This window comes from Sander vitreus, chromosome 12, assembly GCF_031162955.1.
Source record: "Sander vitreus isolate 19-12246 chromosome 12, sanVit1, whole genome shotgun sequence".
NCBI classification, from domain to species: Eukaryota; Metazoa; Chordata; class Actinopteri; order Perciformes; family Percidae; genus Sander; species Sander vitreus.
Window position 1 is genome coordinate 28,512,667 of NC_135866.1, and position 21,001 is coordinate 28,533,667.

A 21,001-nucleotide genomic window follows, 5' to 3' on the forward strand; every position below is an offset into this window, starting at 1 on the left:
TGGCGAAGTTAGTCATGTAGTGGTTATGGTTAAGATTAGGGTAAGTCTCCAATATATTCATTGGTCTTTCATTGATATAAGTCAATGCAATGTCCTCCTAAGTAACAAAAACAAGTTTTTTGTGTGTATGCGCTTCTGTATTATAGTGTAGTATATAGTGTTTGTGAGGACCAAAATGGGATTTAGATCTTATAAGTGAGGACACTATTGTGATTTGTTAAATTTTACCCAAACACTGTATATTGCTTAGTTAAACTTACAAAAAATATCTTCAATGTTACTCCAGTGAGCTAGCTAGTAAGCTAAGTGGCTACAGTGACATGGTTAAGGTTTAAGCTTGCAGCTAGCAAGTTAGCTAGTTAGCTAGTTAATCATTGCTCATGTGAGATAAATAGAGATAAAGTTACCAACTTTCTGCTCTATCTAGTGTCACATTCTTGGTACCTCATTCACTCAAAGAAAACCATACATGAACTTCACTCTAACCCTCCATATTCAGCTTTAAACAGTTTTTCACACACTGATGTTGAAGTGACCCAGTTCTGGAGGTTTTCTGAGCCATGACCCCAGCCCCCCACCCTGCAGAGCGCTGGTAAACTGCTGCATCGCCCTTTGGTAGTGTCCGGCAGCCATCTTGGAAGCAGAATATGTCCCTGGAGTGGTGTCTGCAGCATTAAACTGAGAAAGTAGGACAGAAATATGCTTCGCTGTCATAACGTAATAATCTAAATACACTTATTAAAAAGTGAGAGTTGTGGGTGTTTTGCAGTGTTACAATAATATCCACTGTTTCTTTCAATTTGACCATGGCGAAAGAAGTATTTAAATCCCTTACTGAAGTAAAAGTACTAATACCACAATGTGAAAATTATGCACTACAAGTAAAGTCCTGCAAACCTTACTTAAAGGTCCCATGGCATGAAATTTTCACTTCATGATTCACATTAATATGAGTTCCCCCAGCCTGCCTATGGTCCCCCAGTGGCTAGAAATGTTGATAGGTGTAAACCGAGCCCTGGGTATCCTGCTCTGCTCAGCTACAGACACAGAAATGGCACATCCTAAGGAAGGTTCATTGTGGGACTGGCACTAGTGGCTGTAATTCTGCACCAAGGCTGAATTTCGGAAAAGAGACGTCAGATACAGTATTAGGGGACCACTAAGGCCTATATAAAAGAGACTTCAGATACAGTATTAGGGGATCACTAAGGTCTATATAAAAGAGACGTCAGATACAGTATTAGGGGACCACTAAGGCCTATATAAAAGATACTTCAGATACAGTATTAGGGGACCACTAAGGTCTATATAAAAGAGACTTCAGATACAGTATTAGGGGACCACTAAGGCCTATATTTAGAAGAGACTTCAGATACAGTATTAGGGGACCACTAAGGCCTATATAAAAGAGACTTCAGATACAGTATTAGGGGACCACTAAGGCCTATATAAAAGAGACTTCAGATACAGTATTAGGGGACCACTAAGGTCTATATAAAAAGAGACTTCAGATACAGTATTAGGGGACCACTAAGGCCTATATAAAAGAGACTTCAGATACAGTATTAGGGGACCACTAAGGCCTATATAAAAGAGACTTCAGATACAGTATTAGGGGACCACTAAGGCCTATATAAAAGCATCCAAAAAGCACCATGTCATGGGACCTTTAAGTAAACCAACCACTTTTCTGCCAACCTCCCTTCCTCCTGAGGATGTTCAGTGTTTCCAGTCTCTGAGTGTCTCGGACCCACCTGCTGCTGCAGCCTCTGCCAGCGTGCAAACATGGAGCGCTTACAGAGCTGTGACGGTGTCCCTGAGTCCTTCCTCCTTCCCGTGGAGGTGCTGATCTCCTCCAGGCCTCCGTCACCGCAGCTCCAGTTCATGCTGACGTTCGGCGCCTTCCCTGTCGGCCGAACCTCGTTGCTGTTCAGACCTGTGCAGAGAGAAAAAGTAGGGGGTGAGAACAGATAGGTGACAACTATTGGGTGGATTGCCATGGAATTTCACTCATTCATGTTCCCCTCAGGATTAATAAGTTTGGTGATCCTCTGGCTTTTCATCTCGTGTCATCATCAGGTCAAAATGTTTTGGTTTACGACCAAATACCTGCAAAACTAATGACATTACCATCAGCCTCAGCTGTATTAATGTTAGCATGCTAACACACCAAACTAAGATGATAAACATGCTAAACATAATACCAGCTTAACATCAGCATGTTTGCATTAAGCTCAAAGCACCACACTGCCTAAGTAGAGTCTTTCCCAATGTGAAAATACTCCATTACAAGTACATTTTTACTTAAGTTAAAGTACAGGAAAATGTACATAAAGTATTTGAAATATCTCGTGCAATTCTTTCTTTTTTTCATCTCAAATGAAACAAACTTTCTGTGTATCACATCAGACCTACCAAACGATGGTAATTTCATTTGATGGTACCAAATGAAATTGAACTGAGGAGCATTTTATTTTATTTTTTAAAAATTTTTTGAACCTTTATTTATGCAGGTAAGTCGATTGAGAGCAACTTCTCATTTGCAATGACGACCTGTCACATTCATACAGTGTGATCTGCTGGCCACTGAGCAGCTCCACTATACAGCATTAATACTTGGTGTGTAAAACCTTTCGACCTACAGCCGAGCAGCAGTTGCTGTCGTCGGTACGGGAAGAGCAGATTCTTGACGGGTGTGAGGCGCCGTGCCATGGCCCGGCTCAGGTGACCTGTATGGTTGAGCGTCCCCACCGTCAGGCTGTGCAGGTAAACTGGCTCCACCAGGTGAGACAGGAGGGCCCCCTGAAGGCCCACAATGCTCCACCTGTTGAGACAAACACTTTTTTTAAACCGAGCAGAGTTGCAGTATGACGGCGGTTTGACAGCTTTTCAGCTGAGAAGATGTTCACTCAGGTCTCATTAATGTTTGACCGGCGTTTGACAGTCTAGACTGCAGCAAGCTGTTACTCTGCTGTACGAACTGAGTGAATATATCTGGGAACAATCAGATTTGGTCAGAAGAGTCAGGTTGTAAACAAACCAACAGTTTATCCAGATTATCTGTTGGCTTGTAAACCACTTTATTCAGAGGTGAAACTTAAAGTGATCGTAACTAAAATGTTGGTAATAATCCCTCATAGCACAAGGAAACTGTACAGTAAGTATGATAGGTCAAGGTTAAAGTCGTTTATAATCTGTGATGGATGTTTACAACAGTTTATATCAGTCATAATTGGTGTAAATGATAAAACTACAAAACCAAGACACAAGTTGTGACAAACTGAAATGATCCTTTGAAATAAAAAGTATTACAACTTTTTGTTCTCGTAAATAATACATGCATATTTTATTACACTATCAACTGAAATTCCGACGTTGTATTTTATTAAATATTAGAACACACCTTCCAGGCCTGATTATAAACTCACTTTGCCATCTTGTCAGTGCAGGACATGGTGACGGGAGGTTTGCCCTGCGCCACACCGGTCCAGTTCATATTGGCCATTGGCGCTGTGATGGGCAGCGTCCCCTCGCCTCCGTCCACCTTCACCCTGAGGTGACAGTGGAACCTTCTGCTGGGATCTGACATCAGAAGTAATAGAAGATGGAGACTTGACTGCAGGCAAAAGTGGCCCAAATCAGATTTTTTTTGGGGTCAAGTGACCAGGTCAGACTTCTTCAGAAGTAGTGTGAACACTCAAATCTAGCCCAAATCATATTTTTATCAAATCAGGTTTAGACCACTTCCATATGTGGTCCTGAATCAGACTCAGATCTGATTTTTTTCAACGCGGCCGCAGTGTGAACAACCAAGGCGGATTTGATGTGACTTTTACGTCAATCTACATCGACATTTGTCACAATTATGCGCCAGCAGGAGTTAGCTTAATGATGCTCATTAATGTTACGGCTGCCATTACACAAACATTTTGAAATAAAAGCGAAAAATGCTTCCTCCATAACCTCCCTAACTTTAGTGCAACAGCGTGCTGCATCTGATGTCATTGTTATTGTTCTTTTGCGCATGCGGGTCAGTTCGAAACCGCAAACAGCTCACACTGGAATCTGATACAGGCCACATTTTAAAAGGTCATGTGAACAGCCAAAAAAATCGGATCTGAGCAAAACATCTGAATTAAGCATTAAGACTTGCGGTGTGAACGTAGCCTTAGGGGCTGACACACAAAGCAGACGGCAGAGAACTAGATGTGAGGCGTCACCAGAGTTGGGTTTCGTTGGCTCACGTCTTCTGGTGTCGCTTGTGTCTTCGCCATAAAGTTGTACTTGAACACACCGCAAAATACCTTTTCAAATATCTTTGGCGGGAATATTAGCACCTACTTTTGTTCCTATTCCCCAAAATGCTCAGGATTTTCACAGACTGGTTGTGAATGTTATTTTTATAAAGCTCTTCTTCATTCACACCCAAAACTGTCCTGTAGCTGTATTATTTCCTATGACTCTTCTTCTGCTGAGAAGATGGATTCTATGTTTTTTTTAACTCTTTTGATGCATAAAGGAGCTGCTGAAAATATGTTGACGTGGATGGCATCTACAAGAAGAGGAAATGAAGCTAGAAGTTCTGCTTTTTTTTAATTAATTAATGATTTCACAGGGCTAAAGTGTTTTATGATGGATTTGTCCTTTGAAAAAATAATGAAACTGTCTGAGGTTAGTGGTTTGTGCAGCAGCTGAGAACAGAATCTAAATAGCTGCAGAACAAATAGATTATTAAAGGTAAATGTGTCCACAACAAAGAACAAATTGATAATAATACAAAAAACTGAAGGTGCAAATGTGCATCTAGATCAGGTACAGAAGCAGAAATGTTAGATTTCTTGACATATTTGACAGACAAAACAACATGAGTCAGTATCATTTATCATCACCATCGTCTAAATGTGTTGGTCTCACATGCAGCTGTGGTCTCATAGGGACAGTTGAGTCGAGCGTCTCCACACGGCGATGAGCTGACGTACATGTGGAAGAGGACGCCGTCCTGCAATCGGAAGCCACCGCCGCCTTTATTTGGTACGAAGATCGATTGTTCCTCACTGTCAGCTGGCTTACTTCAAAGAGGAAAGACACCGAGAAGTTCAACATAAGATGGAGACAGGGTGAAAGAAACAAGACCAACAACAGACAAGGTATGAAACAGTATGAAACTGTGCCTTTTTAAGTCACTTTGTACTTATTAATCAACTTGCAGATAGAGTTCACTGTGGGTATTGGGACCCTAAAATATTTAAGAAAACCCCATTTCGTTCTCTGTGACATTAAGTTGTTGTGACTTAAATGAAAGTTAGAGAAAGAACCTTAGTTAGAAATTAATCTAACTCAGCTAATCTGCTCCCAATGTGGAGCTGAGATTCACAGACTGCGTAGGGAAGTTAGAGATTTGGGAAGTGTGGACAATAAGAGAAAATACAGAATTATGCAAGCCTTGTACTCTAAATTAAAGCTGTTTAATTACCCTGAAGGCAAATTCTCCACAAAGAATAACAAAATACTTATTTCAAGTTCTGGGCTGAGGATCTTACTGGAACAGCAGCTCCAGCTGAGCATAAAGGAATCGAACCAGCGCCCTCCGGCTTACGACTTCAGCGTGGCAGTCGCTGAGCGTACCGCCATGGTCACTCATGTTGTCTGAGTCCAGACACTTAGTCCCCGTAGCCAGAGACACAACCTGCGCTGATCTGAGGTCAAATCCTGGAAAAGAAACGGAGGATGTGGGAAAAGTCAGGCAGGAAAATGAAGACGGCCCTCCCCTTCGAAAAAATGTCCACATAAGTCGTTTGTTCAAGCAGCAATAACGACTTATATTTATGTTTATAGGGGCGTCGCCATTGCCAGACCTTCCTCCACAGCGCTGCGGAGGAGGGTCTGGCGAGTCCACACAGCATTCTGTTTTATTGGCATCTCACTCACAATCGTCTTGGGCGGTGCTAAGCGCCGGATGGAGCCACGGTGCCTCTGCAAAATAGTCTCGGGAAAGAACTTGTTTTGGTGGAACGTGTACGTTCAAAAGTAGTTTTAGTCGTGCAACAGAAAACTCAGATTGTACAGATAGTCTAGCTAGCTGTCTGGATTTACCCTGCAGAGATCTGAGGAGCAGTTAACAATAGTCCTCACAAATCCACCGGAGTTTAGAACGTCAACACAAAGAAAGCGGAAGGTGACGGACATCCGGCGGAATTTCCGGCGGCAACGGAACGATCCTGGAAGTGGAAGGTGGTGGATATAGACTAGAAGTAAAGTGACGTAGAGAGAGAAGTAACATCTGATTTGAACCCAAACCACGATCTTTCTCTAAACTTCACTTAGTATTTTTTTTGCCTAAACTGGGACCGTTTCACAACGTTAATGCCGTGTCTAAAACCGCGACCGTTACGTTCTCTGGTTTAGATATGATGACGGAAAATGCTCCTGTAGGTCTTATTAGATGGTAGGAAAAAAACGACCTATATCCTTATGGTTTGACTTGAAGAGTCACAGAAAAAGAAGAAAGAGATTACAGACAGCAGCGTTGCAACAAAAGGCTCCTTCTTGCTTCTTGTTTACGATATGATGATGATAGTAGGTCAGATTTTTTTAACAAATGCCAGATCATGCCAAAGAGGACAGAGGAACGTACGTTCTGCTTATGGCGGCACAAAGCAGTTTAAGTTTGTCACAAAAACCCGCTGTGAGGAGCAGGAGTAAGAGAATTTATATTGAACATTCAGGCAAGTATAGTTGTAATTACCTATTTACGTTAACATATATATATCACAAACTATCATTGGTCTTGGACAGGCTAGGCCCACCCACACTGTGATTTCTGCTTATGCTTCTGATTACAGATATCTGTAACTGCTCAGATTTCTGGTGACTTGTTGAGCAAATAATTGCCTCTCTGATGAAAAATGGAACAAGACGTTCAACATGATGCAGTTAAAAAAAAACGCCTCATTTGACTCTCAGAACAAGACATTTCCTCTTTGCTCTCCTCCGCCTCGCCGTCCCGGCATATGCAGAACGCTAACCTGCTGAGACAGGCTGATGAAAAGTGTATGACTAAACTCCAACGCCTCAAAAACATGCTGTTGTGCTGCAATCTGGCCTCATCAGAGACTCACAGGACGGTAAAGACGACTGTCTGATCCGCGGGGTAATTTGAGGTATCTCATTTGTTCGATTTGCACATCTTCATGTAAGAGAGACTCGGATGCTCCTGAACTGTCCTGACTGCTTAAAATGACGAATTTCATTTTTCATCCCCGTTTTTAAAGCGAAGCGAAGATCTGTTGCTTTTCATATGACAAAAAAACTCATCGTGGGCAGTATATTGTAACATCTTAGTCTTTGAATTTCAGCTGATAGAGTCAGAAGACTGGATATTGTTTGAAATATTTTGGTATTTTTTTCAATATAATACCTGAACTTTGTTAAACTTGGATCAGACTACATGGTATTTTACTCTTTTAAGGGCAACTTTGGTATTTTTCAACCTGGACCCTATTCTTTCCCATGTTTTTGTACCTAAATAACTGATGGGAACAACAATCTTTTAAAGTTGGTCCAGTATTGACCAAAACTGCTTCAGTCGGGACTCGACAGCGGCAAAACAAGCTACAATGTAAGTTATTGGTAAGTAATTGCGCACCTTCAATTTACGTCCACTAAAAGTGCTGTTTTTGCCATTAGAAATGCTCAAATTAGTATGTGTCTGACAGCATTATGGAAAGGATCCCTACAGATAAAAAAAATTGGGTTGTATTAATTGTTTTACATAAAAACATCCCCGGAATATCTATCGCAAAACCCACCAGACTCCATTAAAATAAACAATACTTTTAGCGTGTAGAGAGCCAGCATATTTTCACATGTAAATGGGTGAATTAAGGGTTTATTTCAACCAAACCAGAGTGGTGATTGTTGTTGGAACAGTGGGAAAACGAACCAAGACGGCTTTTTGATTGATTTTGAGATTGATTTAGTTTCTGTCGACTTTGAATGAAGTGTGTTTTACAATGATAAAAAAATACTGTTAATTTAAATGGAGTCTGGTTGGGTTTGGCGATAGCAATTGCCCAATTACTAACATTATTTATTAACACATCCCAGAAGTTACCAAGTAACATTATCATTAATTTATCAGGGTGATGTAGTATGATCCCGACAAAATTCCCCCTCACCCTCATCCTGTCACATCCGAGTTTTGACCGTTGTGTCTCCACCACTCACCTCTGGTCATTACAATCCCTGCCAGGACCTTGTGGCGGGCTTGTGAGGAGGTAGAGAAACAGCAATCTGTCAGCTCTGAGTATTTCTCTCTCACCAGGTGGAAAATCGACTCTGCGAAGAACTGCAGAAAAAGAAATGGAGGAGACAGTGTTTAAAGAGTGGAAGATGCATATTGAACGTCTCATTCTCATCCCTTATCTGAATTTTACATAAGCTTATTCAGGATTATTCATTAATATTCTGACTATGGTTGGTTAGCGATTTTGCCTCACCGTTTATTATTGTCTGTCTTACTTCTTTTATTCTTTCTTTATTTTGCCATGTTAGTTAGCTCTATCTACTAAAAACTAATTATTGCTATACCGGAGTACGTCGAGTTTCAAATACCATTTGAGCATTAAAAACTTACAAAACATCCCTTTTAAAGTTAATTTAGAGCAGATAACAAATGTGCAATTTATTTGAAATTAATCGCGAATAAATGTTTCAACTGATTGACAGCCCTTGTTTCTACATTTTACGTAAAAAGTTGGTTAATCTGCGCGCTATAGTCTGTTAAACCTATATTTAAACCTGAGGACATTGTGACTTCTGTGTCGACGCACCGAATTCTTTGTCTGCAGGTATGCACCAACAGCTGTGACATTCGCCTGGACCACAGTAGAAAATCTCTGACAGTCTGTCAGTGATGGCCGAGAGTTTTCTCACTCTAAACTCCCCCAGTCTGCAGAGGAAGAGCTGTAATATTCCTACTTGTCAAAATATGTCTAATTATATTTTTTGGCTGTCATTCTTTTTGGGGGAAGTTACAGTAAGTTGCTACGAAGTGCCAAGAGGAGCATCACAAATAAGTGTGGAGAATTAATAAGAGAGCCTTTGACAAGATCATATCTAAATATCATATGGACGGCATTTATACACCGCTTTAAAATAGTCTTAGCAACCACAGAGAGCCCTTCACACACTGTAGGATGCTCTACAGACTGAATGTTGTTTTGGGCTGAATTTGCTGAGAGTAGGGTTTGAACCTGTGTGAGAAAACCCCGTTGGACTTCAAGTCTAATGCCGTAACCACTTAACCACAATGGATGAGAAATAAAACTATTGCCATTCCAACCACAATTAGATCTTCTCATCTCAGGCATCGACTCTGAAACAACCCTGCTGTGACCTGATTTCTCAGGTCCTCATTCATCCTCACTTAAGTATCACCGCTTCTCTCACAACTGAATCAACATATAGATTATGTCATATGCGATGCAGGCATGTTTAAGCATAAACTATAATCGCACTGTCCAGGGATGTGTGATAACGTACTGCAAGGAAGTCTAGCAGAAAGGTTATTTCTCAACATGTAGGCCTACAATATTTATATAAATCTGTTTTATTTTATAAATCCAAGAATCTTGGCAGACTAAATCTGTACAGAAATATCTTTCGCTGTGAGCAGGGTTTGAACCTGCGTGGGGAAACCCCATTGGATTTCAAGTCCAACGCCTTAACCACTCGGCCATCACAGCTGGAAAAGGAGTTCTTGGTTTACACTCCTGAAGCCCCGAGCCCTGACTGACTTGACAGAAGGATCCATGTGTACCTGTAACAACTGCTGAGGGCAAGAACTGGCACACACACATATTATTTCTGTTTTTGGTCGTTGTTGCACTATTATGGTAGTTTGGAAGAATCTCTTTGCACGACAACCAACTCTAAAATCGAGGCCTACTCTGTAAGCCCGTACTGCATTGTCAGAAACCTTTAACTTTAACAGACGACTTACACTATAAGCACACACTTTATTGCCTTTACTGTGAAGAAGCTATTCTTGAAGATGTTCTCAACTCTCATTTGAAAAGCTTCTTCAGTTCTGACCATAGACTGTATAATATTAATGGACAAAACATCCGGTTCGGCGAAGTACTGCAAAGTGCCTTAAACCTGCATTCTATCTGAATTCCAGCAGGGGGCGACAGGTGTGGTTGCAAAAGGAGTTTGGGTTCTGTAGAAATCTATGAGAAAGGGACCCACTTCTCACTTGATTTATTACCTCAGTAAACATTTTCATAATGAGTTTATGGTCTCAATCGCTAGTTTGAAGTCTTCTGCAACACAGAAGGATGTTCATTTTTTGAATAATGGTCATGTTGATTTTAAAATCGATGATAAAGCAGGGGGTGTTTTAGGGCGTGGCTATGATGTGATTGACAGTCTTATATGTAATATATCTATGGGACAAAGATATATTTAAAACCTAGCGAAGCTAAATCTTAACTTGAATTATGTAGGCTAGTTTTCAGCAGCAGTTGCATCCAGATTGCCAGTGAAAGTGTGTAACGTAGAGTGTAAGCAGCGTTGCCAACTCTCAGCTAACGTAACAGTCTACGGCTCCTCCCCTCACTCCTCCCTCTCGCCTAAAATCGTCACATCCGCAACCAGGATGGCTACGCCCATAACGGCAAACTCGACGACTCATAGCAGATCTCCACAAACCAACGGGTGATGTCACACATGCTCTGTCCATTAATATTTACAGTCAATGGTTCTGACTAACTGATGGGGAGTCCCAGGCATTTAACCTCTGAAGGATGGTTAGCACCTTGAGGGTCCTTGAGGTTTAATGTAAGTCGTTAGTCCACCTGACTCTCAAGTGATAAAGTGTGAATGTCTTGCCTGGGAAGGGATGTCATCATAAGTGACTGCTCTGGCCATAGTGTCAAACTTATTTACAAAGCATGCAAAGATTTACCAGTGCTGCAATGCTGATGTCCTTGATCTAGAAGGACCCACCTGGCTGTCATGTGACAAGGTGTGAATGGATGTGGAATCAACAGCACCTTTAGATGATTTGACAAGAACTTTGTTCATAGCATACTGATGCCCTTGATTTGGAAGGACCCACCTGGCTGTTATGTGACCAGGTGTGAATGGGTGTGGAATCAACAGCAATAACATAGTCACAGATAGAGTTCGCTGTGAGCAGGGTTTGAACCTGCGCGGGGAAACCCCATTGGATTTCAAGTCCAACGCCTTAACCACTCGGCCATCACAGCTGTAAAACAAGCTCTTGGTTTACACTCCTGAAGCCCGAAGCCATCACATGACTTGACGGAATTGATCTGAAAAGAACTTTGTTAATAGCATACTGATGCCGTTGGTGTGGAAGGATCCATGTGTACCTGTAACAACTGCTGAAGGCAAGAACTGGCACACATATTATTTCTGTTTTTGGTCATTGGTGCACTATTACAGAAGTTTGGAAGAATCTCCGTGCACAACAACCAATTCTAAAACCAAGGCCTACTAAGCTACTGGAACCATGTTATCCAAACACAAGCATCTAGAGTATTATTAATGATAGAAACCGCTGTGAGCAGGGTTTGAACCTGCGCGGGGAAACCCCATTGGATTTCGAGTCCAACGCCTTAACCACTCGGCCATCACAGCTGGAAAATGAAAAAAAAGGCTGCTCAGGTCATCAGTCCTTAGGTTGGGAGATGGCAGATGAAATATTTGACAGTCTGAATTGAGTTCAGTCGTAGCCATTTTGTAAAAGCAGGTGTTTTATTTTTTCGGGAAGCGAAATTCTCTGGCTCAACATTTTCTGGATGACAGTGGCACAAGGTCGTGTGTAATGAGTGTGTTAAACAATTATCTGTCAGATTATTATGCTCTTCACACCGCCTTCCCGCTCCACCTCCGTCTCCTCTGTCTGCTGCTGCTCCTCCTTCATCCCTAATGTGCTGTAATAATGTTCATTAATGCGTCACGCCGTCTGACAGACAGTTCATATTGAAGGGGAGATGATGCTAAATGATCAGTCGGAGAAGCTGCAAAAATAAATCATCTGCTACACAAAGAGGAGGAAGGGAAGCTTTTTGCAAATTGTTATGTTTGTGGTGTGCCAGCCTAAAGCTTTTGTTCAAATTTAGAGCATATAAATGCTTTTTTTCCTCCAAAATGTACCATTGCATCCTCCTGTCTCGCTTTAAATCTCCCCAGGGTTTAATAAAATATCTACATTCCTTTGCATATTTGGACGGTGCTCTTCAGCTGAGCTGAGCTGATCTCAGACAAATCTTCTTGTATTCATTAAGCACGACAGCAAAAAGACGTCAAGGACAATTCTCTGATGCTCAGAGACATAATGAAGTTGTTTAGATGCTGCAGACGATGCATACAGGACACCATCCAGCTCTTAGGCCTCAGGACATGATGGCCATGCTGATGTAAGGCACACTCCATTTGATAGCATACGGCACCTCAGACCCATTTATCCAGACCATTTAGAAGACTGGCGAATGCTAAAGAGATGAAGGGCCAATTCAGTGTCACAACTGATGTTTCCAAGTAAGATAAATCTGTCTTTAACAATATGAAGGGCATATACGGATACACTAAGTCTGTCTCCTCTCTCTATACTCTGTGTAAAATGCTGACCAGACATTTCTCTACAAATTATACAATACAATACTTCTGAAAAACTGATTTATTATGATGTCTATTTTCCAGGTTTTTCTCTATGCATTTTGTTTTGTTTGACAGTTTGATTTTCTCAGAGTGTACGATGTATGCATGAATGCACCATGAGTTTAAGAGGTGTACCTGAATGCACCATAAAGTCCCATTGAAGCTGCTCGTTTTATCGTTTGTTGATTGTTTACATAAGTAAGGTTACACTGTGTGGCTAGCTGCATGTTATTGGCCAGTGAGCTACACTGTCGTGTGTTGTTGTTGTTGTTTGTTTTTCGGACATGCGAGTAGGTGGGGGTGGAGAGAGAAGAAAATACTGGGAGAAGCGCATCTGCTTTTGATCTTGATGATCGAAATTGAAAGCTCATTTCGATTTTCGATTTTGAATGAAAATTGTGACACCCTTAAATATTATGTCTGCGCAGTGATTTGGGGGGTGGAGTCACGGTCCACACAGGGCCAACCAATCCCAGCTGTCAATTATAATGTTTCTCCCCGTTTTTGTAGCCTCAAAAAACAAATAAAAAACAAACTGATCAGAAAAATAAACACTTGAACAAACATCAACGTGATCAGAACTACATAAAATGACAGAAAACCATCTTTGAGGAAAATGTATTGAAGTGATTTTCAAGTTTGGCAAATATCCTATCCACTTGTTTTTGTTAATCAAAAAGACATCTTTAAATCTAAATACTGTGGTGTAGTAAAGGGAATTCTGACCTACTCACCTGAGGTAGCTGATGTTTGGCTCTGCTGCTGTGGAGGCCCATCACCTTCCTCTCCGGTCCCAGAGTTACGTTATAAATGGACTGCAGGGCGGCTGCTGCCGCCTGAGCCTTGGCCAGTCTTTTACTGTAGCCACACCCTTCAAAAACCCTCCCCTCCACCCTTACCACCATAACAAATCTCCTCATTGGCCTGCCATGAATCCTCTCTGTCAGGCACATGTACCTGAGTCCTGGTCGCAGCTCGTTGAGCAGCGCCACTGGGCTGAGGTGCCCTAGAAGTGAGCTGCTAAGGGCTCGTCTTTTTGGATTAGTTGAGAAGAAGTCCAGTGTGAGTCGGACAAGTCGTCTGTGGTTGTAAATGCTGTAGAAAACCTCATTTTTTGCTGTGTTGCAGTGCAGGAGATCACAGTTTTCAAACAGCGATGGCTCAAACTCTTTAAGGAATGCGTCAGGGATGTCCAGTTTATCCGCTGTAAAATCTGCAGGAGTGCTGGTGAAGTTCCCCATGGAGGCGTGAGCCTGGGAGGCGTTTGGGAACTGGATGAACGAGCGGAGAGCCAGTTCCGCAGCCCTCATCTTGGCCTGCTTTTTTGTTGGTCCTCTGCCCTCGAAGTGGAAACCATTTACCTCCACGCCCACAGAAAACACTGGAGCATGCAGTGGACCAGTCTTTGACATGATCTCATACCGCAGACCGGGTCGTAGCTCGTTCAGCTGCACCAGCGCGTTCTTCTGAGCGACAGCCCAGGCTGCTCTCTTACAAGTCAAGTGGTTTTGGTAGAGCAGCCGGTCTTTCCCATCCGCCAGTGGCTGTTTCCTCTTCAGAGCTCTTGGTCCACGTTTGGGGAAGTTTGTGCAAAAGGTTGACGGATGATACTTCCGTAGTAGGTCACAGTCCACCTGGCTTTTATCATCTTCGTTCTCTTTCACCTCCAAACTGCTTGTACCTGTTGGCAGATCAAAATCATGACGGTGAACAAAACATGAAGGAAAAATGTGGTTCTTTTGTTAGAATCCCAGTGCATTTTGTCAGTAGGACTACATGTAAGTAACAAGAGTCTACAGCCATGTCAGCGGCTCTGTGAGACTGTCCTGTGAGCTAAATGCTAACATCAGCATGTTTATCATCTTAGTTTAGCATGTAGCATGCTAACATTTCAGCAAAACACAAAGCACAGGATGGGAATGTCATTAGCTTTGCAGAAATTTGGTCATAAACCAAAGTATTGGACACATTAAGTGTGTTTACATGCACTTACTGTAAGTAACCAGGTTACAGTGAATCTGCGTATACACACACTCGGTCAGTAATTAAATTTCTCGCCTACGACCTTTTGTTTGGAAACATGGATTTCTTATTTAAACGATCATTCCCCAACAGCGCAAATTGGTCTAAATTTAACAATTAGTCAAATGTTCACTGGTGGAAACTAACTTTAGACTTTGTGTTAGTTTCACTTCATGGTGGCACTAGAGCAGTGGTTCTCAAACTTTTTCGGTAATTCCCCACTTTGGACAAGGGGGAATTTTCAAGCCCCACCTGCCCCCATCGTCCCAACACAATGTTAATGAAATATGCAACAAGCTTAAAATGTTCCAATTTATTGAAGTAACAAGTTGTATCTAAATACAAACTATCTACATCAAATAACAGCAAGTTCAAAAATAAAGAAAATAAAAGAGTGCAGCTGTGTCATAACTTGTATCAAGTTCAAAAATAGAAAAGAAATAAAAGTGCCACTTTGCAATCTGTTAAAAAAAGAAAAGAAGAGAAATCCATTTGGCAAGACAGGTCTATTTATCCCTGCATTAGTGGCTGCAATGAGCCTATTTTGCATTGCACAATTTCTCAAAGCGGGGTTGCAGGCTTGATACTGCCACTCTCAAGTCATGCTCAATGTTCAGCTGAGATCTGTACTTTGTTTTCAGTGAAGCAACAGCTGAAAAGCCCATCTCACAGAGATATGATGTGGCAAAGGGAAGAAGAATGCACACAGGTCTCTGCCCGATGAGTGGATACTCCCTCTCCACTCCAAACCAGAATTCACTAAGAGTATGCCCAGGCATACTGAGCACTGTTGTTCAGGAAATATTTTTGAAACAATCCTCTCAGGGAAGAGAGGTGCTGCTTAATACATGGGATCACTGTGGTGGCTCCAGAATCAGTGGTTTCAACAACTTCACTCAGGTTCTCAAAGACATCTATGTTTTGCTGATCAAGGCACCTGCCCCATACCTCAAGCTTTCGAGTGAATGCAGTGATCTTGTCTGCCAGGTGAGGTAGGTGCTTGTCTTTGCCTTGAAGCTGAAGATTTAATTCATTCAGCTTGCCAAACACATCGCTGAGGTAGGCCAGTTTAAAAGAGGGGAATTCCTGTTACACTTGGTGTCGCCCCCGGGGGTGATCGGTCTAATAAGCGGCAACACACAGCTATAAGGACGGTTTGCTCTCACACGCGCTGAATTTATAGTCACACAAACACGCGCAGTCACTCTCTAGTCTAGTGCGCGGTCTTGCTCCAGATTCTGGGAGATTGGATCTCATTTGCGGGCATTTGAGAACCGCTGCACTAGAGGAACATTCAAGTCATCAACAAAGTCAGTAGGATTCATCCTCTGGGGGTCATGAACTTTTGTACAAAATTTCATGGCAATCCATCTAACAGTTGCTGAGATATTTCGGTCTGTACCAAAGTGGTGGACCAACCGACAGACACTGCTATATGGGTGTTTTGTAAAGTAAAAAAAAGATGAAATGAGGTAAATGTTATGCACCAAAATCAACATAATACACATTGATTGTTTGTTACTTGGCTGCTGAGGTATCTTACTAATCCATCTGTGGTAGCAGAACATGGAAAACATCAGTTTTATTGGCAGAAACCAAAACATTTTTAAAGTGCAAAGAGGAAAAATATGTACTTAAACTGTCGGCATCCTCAGCTGATGATGCTCCAGTATCCCAGTGTCTTATGGGCCCGATGAGGGTTGATAGCATGTTGACCCGTTCTGAAAAACAGGATCATATTGTTGGTTTTCTCCACAGCATGACCCCGAATCATATATATCACACACAGAAAGATGCATTATTTCACTATATGTCTTTTTTATATAAAATAATACAACTCATCTCGGACATTTTTTGGTTTGTGAAATGAGCCCAATTACATTCACCATTCTGAACGCTTATACTGCATGGTTTTATATTCACTCCCAACCATAAAAAAAGTAATGAAATGGACTGAGGTAAACACGTTCATGGCGATAGTGCAAACGTAATGTGTGAGGCCGGGAGGGCCATTAGAGTTCCCACTTAAATGGATGGAAGTGAAAACAAATAGAAAAGGCGGCTCAGAGCCAACCGGGGTAATTGAAAGGTGTCTGTGATAAGGACGGAGGGTTTCAGACAGGAAGCGTCCAGGGGCTTAAAGCTTTGTCTTATTAACCCAGGCACACAGTTTTTGAATCAAACACAATCGTTTTTCATTAGATTTCAACGGATTTGGTGAATGCTTTGAGGGTTTCACAAAAAATGCCGTCTTTGGTGTGATTGATGTTTTTCTGTTAAGTGTATAAGAAATAACCTTTTGGTTCTTTGTTCCATAATGACATTTTGTCACACATAACAATGCCTCTCCAGATGTGTTGGTTTTCATCTTGACCCACGTCTTTTTTTCACTTCCCTCCAGTTTTTCTTTAGATAGATGTTATCTAAAAAAAAAAGCGGCTGTTGTTCATAGGTTTCGGTTGGATGTTGAAGGGTATTGGAATCGTATGTGCACTATCTAGCTTTAGGCTTCTCAGAATAAAGAGAGCTTATATTAAAGGAAGAGGTGAGAAGTCTGAGAGACATCCATCCCTAATTAATGATTGACGAAAACCGGTGGAAGATATTCCATAACAAAATAATTTAGGAGATTTTCACAAACAATTACTAGGAAACACACGTCATTTATTTGATTTAACAGAAGGATTTGAAAAACATTGGGGTTAAACTTTATAATAACATCATGGATAAATGGATTGATCAATTAAACTTAAGTTTATATTTATTTTACCCGTAACAACCAATGCTATGAATATTAATGTTTAGTTGTTAGTAATGCTATAATTGTGTGTATTTATATATTATATGAAGTATTAGTTGATGATTATTACCTCATCATTTGTAAACCTTTACGAAATTGTTATTATTTGGATGGCTTTGGTTAATAAATAATGTAAAGCATCTATATACATCATTTAGATAGATATTATCAGTGCACAAATAATAAGAGGCATAAAAACATAAATTATAGTAATAGTTATTATTATTAAACACTATGGAATGAGGAATTCTAAGTAATGACGACAACAACACTGTGACACATTGATACAAGCCTTCGGTGATCGCGCTTCACCCCCACCCCTCCTCACCGCAGTTACTTGTAACCAAGGAGACACGGAGGATTTAAAAAAAAGGGTACAGGTAATTATCTTCACTCGATTTTCTGCACGCAAATGACACCATTTTCTAAACATAGCCATGCTGAGAAATACAGAGTGTTTTGCAATTGCAATTTCTTGGCCACAGTAAATGCTCTTGACATGAAACTTGAGACGCTTGTTTGGCATGCGGCTCTGAGGCTCTGTGCCAAATTTGGTGAAGATCTTCCATTAGGGGGCGCTATAATCAAAGTAGATGTGTTTTGCAATTTACTACAGTCCTTGCAGTTTACGTTTGCCTCGCCATCGGAGAATTGCGCCAGGGAGGCTTGGACCCCGTCATAACTGCTTGCAGTTCTAGTTAACGTTGTATCAACTCATTTAGCAATGGCTTGAATGTAATGGACGTTCAATAATATAAAATAGTTGGTTACTAAAGCTTTAATTAACTATTTACCATTTATTATAGATTATAAAGTGTTACAAACATTGGTCTCCGTTCTTTTTATGCGCAGGCCGTACCTTCCTCCTCCACACTCAAACCCCATCTTTTAATTTTGGGATTTGGCTTCAGGAAACTCCCGCAGCTCCAACACAATAATAGATCAGCTGCTGATCCGTGTTGGCCCATGAACCACTGGCCCCATTTATCCCCAGTTAGATTTACCTGGTGCCCTGCCACCATTCAACATGCAGCTTTGGTTTAGCAGTGCACGGTGGGGCAGAATATACCCCACATGCAGACATAAAGACAGAGAAATATGGGCTGCAGTGGGCAATTATATTGTTGGTTGTGAAATATTCATACCCGCCTGCTGCAAGTAAAACATACAGTATAATGGATCAACATTAAAATAATGAGCCATTTGAAGACACTTTGAAAAAGTTTCCAGACACATTCTGTAGCGTTTTGGGATAAATAATTCATTGTTTTTAAGCTTAAAATTATTCTAATATTACAAAAGAGTGTTTTGAGCTGATATTGCACTACTCGTCACATTGAAATGAATCTCACAGAAACTTTATAACAGTGATATTGTTTGTTTTTTTAAATGTTATTACTTGCTTTACTGTTTTTTTTTCTGGTGGGTAATTTCCTGCCATTTTTTTTTTCATCCCCGGTGACCAGCGATTCTGGAGGGCACTGCAATGCAAACTAAAAGTAATTAGAATAATGAAGAATGCACACAAAGCCATTGTGCATTAACCTTGCACCTTGCAGTTCTATTAGGCGTGTGATGCCATTAAGCTGTGGGTTGATACGAGCGAGAGCTGCTAGATGGGATGCGACTGTAATGATGTGAATCTGGAGCTTCTGACGGCTGTGGCAGGTGGAGGTTGGAGGTGTTTTAATGACCTGCACCATCACTGCTAACGGGGCCATTTATTTTGGGAGAAAAAAAAGACAATGACTGTGTTTGTCTTTGCGTTACATCGGCTGAGCCCCTCGCACCTTCACACACTTTCTGTCATTTTCACTTAATCATTCGCCTCTCACTCTATCTCCCCCTCGCTCGTAAACACAATCTCTCTCTCTCTCTCTCTCTCGTTCAAGTAGCACTTCATTAACTCACACCCATTTGTGAATTGCAGTATTAGACTTTACACTTGATTTAAGTAGAGGTTAACCAGGTTGCAAGATGACAAATTATTTGCTTAATCTACCAGAAAGCTTCTTCCCACGCGAATCTTCAAAAAAAAATGGGTTTGTGCAGCAATTTAGAGATGAAATCGCAGCGGCTGTTGCGTAACACGGCAGGTGAAATGAAGGGCTCCGGTTAATTTAAATAAAAAATAAATAAAAATAAAAAAGGGATGATACTTGAGCACTGTGCAGCAAACGTTGCACTTACATCTATCATGTTCTCGGCAGTTCTCGACTCGTTTCAGGTGAGGGTTGGCCTCCGCCATGGCTGTGCTTTGTCACCAATCCTGTTTGTAGTATTTATGGACAGGATATCGAGGCGCAGTTTGGTGGGCTGGGGATCTCATCGCTGCTTTTTGCAGATGATGTGGTCCTGATGGCATCATCGGCCTGTGACCTTCAGCACTCACTGGATCGGTTTGCAGCCGAGTGTGAAGCGGCTGGGATGAGGATCAGCACCTCTAAATCGGAGGCCATGGTTCTCAGCAGGAAACCGATGGGGTGCCTTCTCCAGGTAGGGAATGAGTCCTTACCCCAAGTGAAGGAGTTCAAGTACCTTGGGGTCTTGTTCGCGAGTGAGGGGACAATGGAGAGGGAGATTGGTCGGAGAATCGGCGCAGCGGGTGCGGTATTACATTCAATTTATCGCACCGTTGTGACGAAAAGAGAGCTGAACCAGAAGACAAAGCTCTCAATCTACCGGTCAGTTTTCGTTCCTACCCTCACCTATGGTCATGAAGACCTATGGACCCAGGACTAGGTGGAGGGATTATATCTCCAACCTGGCCTGGGAAGGCCTCGGGATCCCCCAGTCGGAGCTGGTTAATGTGGCTCGGGAAAGGGAAGTTTGGGGTCCCCTGCTGGAGCTGCTACCCCCGCGACCCGATACCGGATAAATGGACAAAGATGGATGGATGGATGGATGTAACACCCAGTGTTGTAGTACTCATATTGGTCTTGTCTTCAAGACCACTTTTTGAAGGTCTCGGTCTCGTCTCAGAATCAACCTCATTTTTACGCGGCCTTGTCTTTGTCTTTGATTAAGAGGACTCAGGATTTTATTTCAAGACCGATCCATTATAGGTACAGAAAACAGCATTGAATTCAACTGTACTTTTCCATTTTTATCTGTTCTTTATGCAACAATAATGGACAAGTAAGTGTGTACACATACAAGTAATTTGACTCCACGTCATTGAAACAACAAGAAAACAGAGTACAATTCCTTGTACGTGCACACACTTACTTGCCCTTTAAAGTTGATTCTGATTCTGATTATTGAGGCCAGATAAGAAGGGATAAGTACAGTTAAATGCAATGAGTTTGAAAGGGTCTGCATAGATATGACAACTGTTAAAGTCAAACATCGCTGTGAACCTGTGCAGGGAGATCCTTTCTGATGTGAAGTCCAGACTGTATAGCGGGGACAGCAGATAATTAATTTGCTAAGGAAGCTAAACTCTGTTATCAAACTTTGAGTCTTTTAACTTTTTCATTTGTGTGCTGA

The 21,001-nt window shown here is 41.6% G+C and overlaps 1 protein-coding gene and 3 non-coding genes across 4 annotated transcripts; all 4 read right to left on the reverse strand.

The window, feature by feature from the left end:
- Positions 1–513: 513 nt before the first annotated feature.
- Positions 514–19,215, reverse strand: LOC144526126 (double-stranded RNA-specific editase B2-like). The gene is made up of 10 exons (XM_078263341.1): positions 19,065–19,215; positions 16,347–16,433; positions 13,425–14,371; positions 8,227–8,347; positions 5,541–5,709; positions 4,922–5,069; positions 3,429–3,616; positions 2,643–2,824; positions 1,755–1,936; positions 514–678 (listed from the first exon to the last, which is right to left on the reverse strand). The coding sequence occupies exons 1-10, from the start codon at positions 19,213–19,215 to the stop codon at positions 514–516; spliced, it is 2,340 nt and encodes a 779-aa protein (XP_078119467.1).
- On the reverse strand, positions 9,665–9,746 carry trnas-uga (transfer RNA serine (anticodon UGA)). Its single transcript has one exon. It is a non-coding gene; the product is annotated as a tRNA-Ser (tRNA).
- On the reverse strand, positions 11,192–11,273 carry trnas-uga (transfer RNA serine (anticodon UGA)). The gene has a single exon. It is a non-coding gene; the product is annotated as a tRNA-Ser (tRNA).
- trnas-cga (transfer RNA serine (anticodon CGA)) lies at positions 11,586–11,667 on the reverse strand. Its single transcript has one exon. It is a non-coding gene; the product is annotated as a tRNA-Ser (tRNA).
- Positions 19,216–21,001: the final 1,786 nt, after the last annotated feature.